This window comes from Delphinus delphis, chromosome X (assembly GCF_949987515.2).
Source record: "Delphinus delphis chromosome X, mDelDel1.2, whole genome shotgun sequence".
NCBI classification, from domain to species: Eukaryota; Metazoa; Chordata; class Mammalia; order Artiodactyla; family Delphinidae; genus Delphinus; species Delphinus delphis.
In genome coordinates, this window is record NC_082704.1 from 67,783,882 (window position 1) to 67,793,501 (window position 9,620).

Genomic DNA, 9,620 nt, shown 5'->3' on the forward strand with positions numbered 1-9,620 from the left:
CGAGGGGGCGGGCGAACAAGACGCCCGCTGGTTGGCGGGGGCCGGACCAATGAGGAGACCGCGGCGCGGGCGTGTGAGGCGCGCTGAAAGTGGCGCGTCCTTTCTTTTGAGGCGAGCTCGTGCGGCGCGTGAGGTGGCTGACGCTCCCTTCTGAGCGCCGGCCGCCTAGCCCGCCGTGACCGGGACCGCGACCCAGGCCATCGACCGTCCCCCCGGTTCCGGGGCCGCCCGGGTCGCGACATGAGCTCCCCGAATAAGATGTCTGTGTGGGGAAGGCTTTTCCGCCCAAAGGGCAGGGAGCGGGCCGGCGTCCGCGAGGCCGGCCCCGCAGTCCAACGGGGACCCGCCCCAGGCCCCGAGACTGGGGAGCCGCGGAGCGGCGAGGGCGCAGGCGGCTTCCCAGACCCCGAGGGCTTCCAGTTGAAACGGGAGATGGTGGAAGCGCGAGGGCCCGTGCTGTGGGGCCGCGAAGGCCGACCTGGCTCCCCTGCTTACCACAAGAGGGATCTCCTGGACCTGATCGAGGAGTCTGAGGAGGCCAACCTGCAGCAGCTGACCGACCAGGACGTGCTGGGGGTCCGCAGGTACCCGACCCTGGAGAGCTCCACCGCCTTCAAAGAGTCCACCGTGTGGACACTGCGCCTCGACGCGGGTCCCGGCGGTCGAGGAGCGCCCGGCCAGAGCTGTGGGGAGGGGCCGACGGCTCCAGCCGGCCCTCTCGACCTCGGTAGGCCTGAAGCGGGCCGGGCCTTGGGGAACCCTAAGAGAGGCACTAACCGTAAGTTGAACGTGGCTGCGGATCGCCAGCGGCGCTCCGCGGAAGGCCTGGCCTGGCTGCTGTCCGACTCCGAGTCCTCAGATGAATTCAGTGAGACACAGCTGATGACGGTGAGCACTTACCGCAGAGGAGGAGGCCAGGCCAAGCCCAGCAGACCCGAGGATCCCGGGGACACTCCCAGACACTCGAAGTTCCAAATCAGGGAGAATTTCCTTCACGTGACAGGCTCTTCCCTGTCCTTGGCTCCGCGAGGACTCTCTTCGGTTGTGGAAAGGCAGGGCGTGGGAGAGCAGGGCATCTCTTCCCCTAAGAAAATGCAGAGCGTGCTGTGGGGCAAGGGGGGCAGCAAGCCCAGCTACGCGGGAGCTGCTGCTGCTGCTGCTGCTTCTGTTTCTGCTGCTGCTGCAGGTGGCCTGCCGCAGGTCACTCCTAGGAAGAACGGAGCCCAGGAGAAGAAATCCGTCGGGGGAGCATCCAAACTTGCCCTGGGGGGAACCTTCCATTCCCGGGGGCAGCGAATCTCGGCAACTCCCGTGGAACCGGCCACCTTCCCCCCAATCTCTGGTATTCCGCTGCCTGGGAGACCCAAGAGTTATACCTTGGTCCTTTCGGGAACCAAACAGTCCAAGCACAGTGGCGCTGGGAAGAAATCCGTGGTCAGGTGGGCAAGGGAGTCTGAGGCGGTGGCGGGAGAAGATAAGGACCCAAATAGAGACCCAGCCCCAAAGGGCCAAGTGAGTAGGCCATGCTCCTCCTCTCTCCCCACTCTTCCCCCCCCCCCCACAGCACCCAGGGCACACGTCTTCATCCATGCTGCCTCTGTCCACCCCTCAGAGGTCAGCATTGGGTGCCCCTCGGTCACTGGGTCATTACGATGCCAGATCGGGCTCCTTTTCCTAGGGACAAACATTAAGGTAGCACTTCGGGTGTCCTGGGCCCGGTTCTCCACCCTTGGCCTCTTTCCAGCCTCCTCTGAGAGACTTGGGCTGGGATGGAAGGGAGGGCTGGTAGCTGAATTGGGTCGGGGGATCCCTTAAAAGCTTCCCCGGAAGGCCTCAGTATTTAGACTCACCAGCTTCCTGAATCCTCTTTCCTAGCTGTTCCCCAGACCTTCCTTGCAGGGGGCCTGGGCTTTCTCAGTGTCCCACTGTTGTGCCTAGATCAGCTCTGCCTGCTGGCCTGGGGCTGACTGAGGGAGAAAGTGCTAATGAGATCAGCCTTTCAATTCCCTTCCCAATTCCCTGCCTCACCCTGGCCCGAATCACACAACTCTCTCTCTCTCTCTCTCTCTCTCTCTCTCACTCTCTCTCACACACACACACACACAAACACACACACACACACACACACACACTTCCTTAGTCCAAATCGGTGAGAAATTTTTGTTTCAGCTGCTCACTCACAGGCCAGGGACATCTTGTCTGCGCATGCATGGTAGAAAAGCCAGCAGTGGCGACGTCAACACCAGAGGCCCCCAAGATCCAGGAAACTCAGAACCCTTGGCCCTGAACCAGGGAGAAGTCATGCCCAGGGGGCCTGCCCCCTCAGGTGAGTATCGTGGGTTTGATATGAGGGGAGGGAAGAGGGGTTGAGGACAGAAACCTCTGCCTCTGTCTCTGCCGGGGGCACAGCCTTGCTCCCAGGCAGCTTCTCCCACAGGAGACGGGGTGCTGGCAGGGCTGGCCTTGAGCCACATCATCCTCTGTGTGGGGTTTGTGCGGCCGGGGTGATCGGTGGCAGTGCTCCGGGTGTAGAGTTGCAAGGGAACAGCCTTTTCTGTTATGTCCTGTTCGGCCACATTGCTCTCCCATGTGCTGGCTGTGGCTGCAGCTCTGGGAGGGTCGAATCCAGAGCCACATTGTTTGGGGACCACAATGGCGAAATGGCTGCCCCCGGGGAACAGGGGAGGCAGGCCCAGAGACAAGGTGCCGGATGCTGGGCAGAGCAGGGGCGGCTGGTTGCCAGCAGAGGGTGCTGCTGCCTCACCTCACTTTAGAGCCCGCTTGGCCCTTTCCACCTCACTGGGAGCCTGGGAAGCTGGATTGTGTGTCCTTTCCCTCTCAGGTGACCGGGGGCCACTTGACCATCCCCCAAGACCGGAAACGCAGCAGCAGCCACTAGGAACGCCCTGCTGTCTTTGGGTAATGCTTCCTCTGCATCCTGGAAATGCAGGCCCAAACTCGAGGGTGGGATCTGGGTCCAAGTTCAGCTGACATGTGTGGGCGCCCCCCTCCCCTGCCCCCATCACGTACCCCACGGAGGGAGCCCACCTCCTTTCCACTGAGGAGCTCTTGCCAGTCAGGTCCCCCGGCTTTGGGGTGGAGGGCCCAGGCGAGAGGAGAAGGTGGAGGAGAGAGGAGGCCAGAGTATACTAATCATTTCTCTTCCTCCTCTGTCTGCTGGCCTAGTGTCTCGAGCTAGAGAGAGAAGTAGTCAAACTTAAGGAGCAACTTGGTATGAGGAACCAGGACCGGAGAGCGGTGTCATAGTGCAGAACACAGGTGGGCACCTGGGGTGGGGCTGGGCTGCAGGTTCAGTCGGCCAGGCAGGGACCAACATCCCTGTGGGGAGAACCTCTGAGACCTGGCCCGGCAGCCGGCTGTGCATGTACAACTAGGCATGTGTACAAATAGCAAAGTACTGTCTGGACTGCATGCACACTTTGACAACCAGACCAGTCCTAGGGAATGTCCTTCTGATAGGACTTTTAGAGATGCCTCGTTGATTTTTCCCTTGAACTGCTGCTTGGTGTGGCTTCTAAGGTTCTTGTTGGATTGTTTGTTTGTGTGTGTGACAAGTTCTGAGTGGTTGTGGCACGGCCCACAGCATGAGAGCTGCTGGCACATTTTGTTTCCCTGTAGGTACCGGTTCCACATTCAGTTTGGGTGGTGGGGAGTGATCAGGCCCAGAGCTCTTTGCATCGGGTCTGGAGGGGTTTCAGGTATCAGGGCTAGGCGGTTCCTCACGGGGATAGGGGGACGGGCTTCTGTATCCCTCTGTCTGGAGCGCCTGCTAATGCCTGTCCCTGTTGAAGCCGCCATGCAGTACCTGGCTGACAAGTTGCAGACCCTTTGAAGTGAGTGTTACACACACCGTACCCCTTCCCACAGTCCTGGCTGTTGAGCAGGGCTGGGGGCTGGCCCTGGCTTCAGGCTCTTCCCTGACTCTGCTGTTTCACAGGTTGAGCCCAGCATCTTCCTGCAAGAGGAGCAGCTGGTACCTTTGGGGCCCTGGAGCTGTGGCCAAGCTCGTTGCCTCCTGTTCTGCCTCAGCTAGGGCTTCCTCTCCCCCTTGTTTTGCCCCCGCCCCGCCCCAGTTTCACAGCAGTTTCCAATTAAAGTACCTCTCATATTCTGTGTTCTGCCTTCTCTCTGGAGGGGTAGGGGTTGGGGTCGGGGTAGGGGTAGGGGGCCGGGGCGGGGCGCTGCTCCACGTTAGAGCCTTTTCCAGAACGGTATCTGTGGCATCCTGTGGTGGGGACTCTGGGCCAGCTTCTGTTACCATCCCTGCAGTCAAGCCAGCGGAGTGTCCGAGGTCTGGGTCCTGTGTGTGCTCTGCCTGGCCACATTGGCACGTCCTCCCTTTCCCCCGAAGACCCTCTTCTAGCTCTCTCCAAACCCCCCTCCTCCTCTGGGGTCTGGCGATTTCCATTCATCTCTGCCATTCACCCTTCCCATCAGCAGGAACTCATGACCCCCTTCCAGAGCTCCAATCTGGAAGCATTCACATCCTCCCTGCCCTAGCCAGCTGACCACCCTCCTCCAGCCGGGTCGTCTGTACACCCTTGAGTGGAATTTGGCCCGTCAGGTTCTATGGCGAGTGTGGTTAGTAGGTCTGTGTTGTTGCATGGTCCCCGTCAAATACTCTTCCACCAGCCCCATGACACAGATTTTCCTGGAAATGATATTTCCGTGTCCCAGCTCAATCTCCCAGACTGCCTCTTTAGGACACACGAGATTGAGTCTGAACTCCATGTTCGATTTCCCCCTCACTCGAGGTTGGGGAGCACTTCCTTCCCTCAGCCAGGACCCAGGGCTGTACCAGCCTGAGACTCAGAGGGACAGACTTGTGTTTGAGTGAGGCAAGGGTGGTTCTGCCTGACACCCTTCCCGAAAGACCGGTGTTTTACTACACAAAAGGGGGTATGATGGTAGATTGGCTATTCAAGCTTGGTGACGGTGTGTCCCTGTGTGTGAATAAATGTAATCAGGGGTAATCTCCCTTGAGGGAGAAAGATGTGATTCAGGGAGTAAAGGGAGTAGAGGCTGGTCCAGGTTCTGTAAGGCATTGAATGAGCAAAAGCAAGGGTCGGATCTGTTTTGTTCAAAGGTTGTCGTTAAATTCCCAAAACATAGGAGGGGGATGATGCAGAAGTCACCAAACCCCACGACAGGGTGTCGGGATGCTCGAAATGTTGGATTCGCTGGAGGTGGCTCTCGATCCTACTCTGTGATCCTATGATGTCTGACAACTACTGTGGGTGTGGATGGAATGAGATTGGGAAGGGTGGCTCCTCAGAGTAGCTCATCTTAGAATCAGGGGACCCATATATGAGGCCACCCAACATGAGCTACCCGGGACAGGGGCAGGATGGGCGCAGTGAGGATGGGAAGTAAGGAGTGACTGCACCTGGACAATGGGGAGCACTTGGGTCCACCCTTCCCCCATATTCTCACCCTGACTCCCTTCCAGAGTCCATGGCATGAGCTCAGGTGGACAAACCACAGGTGGGATGGGACAGTCACAGACCTCAGGGTCAGAAAAGAACGTTCGTGGGACTTAATCCTTCCCCTCAAGCCCCTCCCTGGAGAAGGTGGGCTTGATTGCTGCCCAGGCCTCTGGCTGGATTCCTAGAATGTACCCAGTGCCCCACCCAGCCTGTACCAGGCTTATGTTTTAACCCCTCTTGCTCCAGCACTGCTCCCCACTGAGCTGAGGCCATTACCAATGAGTGTGTGTGCACTTCGAGGAAACAGAGCTAGCTTAGACCTTGGACCTGCCTCTGACCAGTAGAGACAGTCATTCCAGGTCATGTGTCCCTGCAGACACTCTGGAGAGAGTGAAGCTAACTACAGGCTGGAGACAGCCATCACAGGAACTCGCTTCCCGGTGCACACTATGGATGTTAATAGAATGTTAACAGAATGTTCATAGAAACCTTATTCATAGTCACCCCAAACTGAAAGCAATCAAGATGTTATTCAACAGATGAACGAATAAAACCATACATCTATAAATGAAACATTCTTTAACAATACAAAGGAAGGAACTCTTGATACATGCAACAACTTGGATGAATCGCAAATGCATTATGCTAAATGAAAGAAGCCAGTCTCAAAATGTTACATACTGTGTGATTGTGTTTGTATAATATTTGGAAAAGGTAAAACTATAGGGATGGGAAACAGATCATCAGTTATCAGAGGTTTGGGATGGGGGAGATGGTTTGACTACAAAGCAGCAGAATGAGGGAGATTTTGGGGCTGATGGAACTGTTTTGTATCCTGATTGTGGTGATAGTTACACAAATCTGTCCATGTGTTAAAACTCATGGTACTGAAAACAAAAAAGTTAATTTTACTATGCAATAAATCAAAATATATGTAACTAAAAAAATTAAATGTGTCATACATAAAGGCTTGGGAATCATAATGGCATGCAAAATAGTACCAGCATTCTCAAAAGTGACATTGAAAGTCAGAAAACTTTTCAGCCTGAAATTATATATCAGCTATCAAATAAGCATGAAATTAAAGGTAATATTAAAGGTAATATTTGTTCATGCAAAGTCTTAAAAGAAATTATCACCCATGGTACCTGGAGAATGAGTCCCATCAAAACACTGTGGTAAACCAAGAACAATGAAGACATTAGTTCTAGGAAGCAGAAGATCCCACTTAGGGGTTTGGTAAAGGAGTGTTCTAGGAGCGACACTCTAGGCAACCAATAAAGATTGAAACTGGGTCCAGGAAAGTGATTTCCAACAACAAAGGAATGGACATAGTTGAAGATTGAGAAAATATTGCCAATAGGCCTATGACAGAAATGTAAGCTCTTGAGGGAAGGAACGTCATCTGTTTTTCTCAGTGATGTAGCACCATGTGTTAGAACGGCACCATGTGTTAGAACAGTACCTTGTCAGCCCTCAATAGAGAATTGTTAAATGGAAAGGAGAGAAAGAGTGAATGAGAAGAGAGGAATTTGAGACAGCAAGTATACACCGACTCTTAAGGAGTTTTTCTGTGAAGGTGAGCAGAGAAAAATGGTGTCGCTTGAAGGGAAATTGGAATCAAAAGAAGGTTTTCTTTAATTGGGAGAAACGACAACATACTTGTATGCTGATAGGAATGATCCAAAATAGAGAAAACTATTTATGAATGAGGGAAGTTTGTTTCTGATTGCCTGTATACTCTCAATGAAATGGGAAGCAAGGTCATCAGGTGAGAGCAAAGGTGGTCCATGATCAGCAAGTACCCCCTCAACTTTCCCGGATCATCTTGTGATCTTCTTCTTTCTTTTAAAATTTTATTTATTTATTTGGCTGCGCTGGGCCTCTGTGGCTGCGCGCGAGCTTTCTCTAGTTGCGGTGAGCAGGGGCTACTCTTCGTTGTGGTGTGCGGGCTTCTCATTGCAGTGGCTTCTCTTGTTGTGGAGCATGGGCTCTAGGCACGCAGGCTTCAGCAGTTGTGGCACGCAGGCTCTAGAGCACAGGCTCCAGTAGCTGTGCCGCACAGGCTTAGTTGCTCCGTGGCATATGGGATCTTCTGGGACCAGGGATCGAACCCGTGTCCCCTACATTGGCAGGCAGATTCTTAACCTCTGTGCTTCCAGGGAAGTCCCGTGATCTTCTTGTATGGAACTTTTCATAATAAAGTGCTGTGAAAAATTAAAAAGAAGTGCTTTTGTCCGTTAAAAGGTATGATAGGGCTTCCCTGGTGGTGCAGTGGTTGAGAGTCCGCCTGCCGATGCAGGGGACACGGGTTCACGCCCCGGTCCGGGAGGATCCCACATGCCGCGGAGTGGCTGGGCCCGTGAGCCATGGCCACTGAGCCTGCGCGTCCGGAGCCTGTGTCCGCAACGGGAGAGGCCACAACAGTGAGAGGCCAGCGTACTGCAAAAAAAAAAAAAAAAAAAAAAAAAGGTGATAAAAAGAGTGAAGGCAAGCTAAAAACTAGAAGATATTTACATAACATGAAATCATCAAAGAATTAAAGTATAGAATACATAAAGAACTTCCACAAATAAATATGCAAACAACCCAAGGGGAAAATGGGCACAAGACACTAAATGAACACCTCATAGACAAGAAAATCCCCAAGGCCAAGCATATGAAAAGCTGCTCAATATTATTACTAATATTATTACTAATCAAGAAATTGCAGATTAAATCTACAATGAGACACCATTTCACTATCACAAGATTGACAACAATTTTGTACTTTGTTAATATCAAATGTTGATGAGGATGTGGAACAGTTAAACACTGTTGATAGGAGTAGAAATTAGCATGACCGCATTGTAAAAACTCTGGCATGATCTAGTAATGTTGGAAATCTTCTTTCCCTATGAGATGACAATTTCAGTCCTAAGTATGAGCACTGGAACACAGCTTCCCAGCCATTTGATTCTATGGCTCACACAGAAAATGATGATTGTATGGCATACAGGAGTAAGATGACAAAATTGTTCAGGGCCAGAACCAAGCGGTCCAGGGGCTGCTGTCTGGCTGTCTCTGGAGATGAAGGCCTCAAAGTCCCAGGTCCAAAAGTTGGAAAGCTCTGCCCTGGAAGGCTCTTGTACGTGGGCACCAGGAAACATGCGCCAGAATGTTTATAGTAGCGCTATGAATAATATCTGCCCAAATGGAAACAACCCAAATTACCCATTGACAGTAGAATGGATACATAGGTTGAGATACAGTTGATTCTTGTTATTTGTAGATTCCATACTTGCAAATTCCCCTATTTGCTAAAATTCATTTTTAACCACAAATCAGTACCAGAGTGCTTTCCTCCTCGTTCGAGAGAGCTGTGAAGAATTTGAGTTGGTGGAATATGTTCCCAACTGAGGTCAAACAAGGTGACGCTCTGCCTTCTGGTTTCAGTCTCATACTGCAAGCAAGTGTCCTTTTCATGATTTATTTGGTGCCACATAGTTTGCATTTTTGTGCTTCTTTGTTGGTGATTTCATAATTAAAGATGGCCTCCAAGCTTAGTGCTGAAGTACTGTCTAGTGTCCTTGAGTGCAAAATGACTATGATGTGCACTCAAGAAAATATGTGTGTTACATAAACCTTGCTCAGGCATGATTTATAATGCTGTTGGCTGTGAGGTCAGTGTTAATGAATCAATAATATTTGTATTAAATAGAGTGCCTTTAAACAGAAACACACATGAAACATGATTACGCAGCGATCAGTCGATGAAAATGTTGTGACCAGCGGATGGTAGGAACTTGAAATTATATTTCCCTTAGGAGCAATGTTTCAGGATTGCCTAATTCAGTGTTCATGGCAACTTTATAGACTGCAAATAACTATCATGATAATGAGAGTCTACTGTATATTCATTTGGTGGAACAGTGTACAGCAATGAAAATGAACAAGTGCCTGCCACATGCGACAACAGGGATGAATCTCAGTTACACAGTATCACACGGGAGAAGTCAGAAACAACACAAATGATTCCATTTACATAAAGACCAAAGGATGCAGCAAAACCAACGTTGTTAGGAATATGAACCTATGTAGAGAATAACTAAAGAAAAGGAAGGGAATGATGAAGACAAAGGATAGAGGTTACTTCTGAGGAGGGTGAAGGGAAAGGAATTGGAGCTTCCATGC

At 51.8% G+C, this 9,620-nt stretch overlaps 1 protein-coding gene across 1 annotated transcript; it reads left to right on the plus strand.

Moving 5' to 3' along the window:
- The first annotated feature begins 240 nt into the window (after positions 1-240).
- On the plus strand, positions 241-4,128 carry LOC132418166 (uncharacterized protein CXorf49 homolog). Its single transcript, XM_060002036.1, has 5 exons — positions 241-1,512; positions 2,170-2,326; positions 2,843-2,919; positions 3,187-3,279; positions 3,959-4,128. Exons 1-4 carry the CDS (start codon positions 241-243, stop codon positions 3,265-3,267), a joined length of 1,587 nt encoding a protein of 528 aa, XP_059858019.1. The 3' UTR covers positions 3,268-3,279; positions 3,959-4,128.
- Positions 4,129-9,620: the final 5,492 nt, after the last annotated feature.

Excerpts from the sequence above, each read along its gene's own strand:
- LOC132418166 (XM_060002036.1), top strand. The coding sequence starts at position 241 with ATGAGCTCCCCGAATAAGATGTCTGTGTGGGGAAGGCTTTTCCGCCCA. Across the intron at positions 2,327-2,842 it reads CAGGGGGCCTGCCCCCTCAG|GTGACCGGGGGCCACTTGAC; the intron begins GTGAGTATCGTG and ends TTTCCCTCTCAG. Across the intron at positions 2,920-3,186 it reads GAACGCCCTGCTGTCTTTGG|TGTCTCGAGCTAGAGAGAGA; the intron begins GTAATGCTTCCT and ends CTGCTGGCCTAG.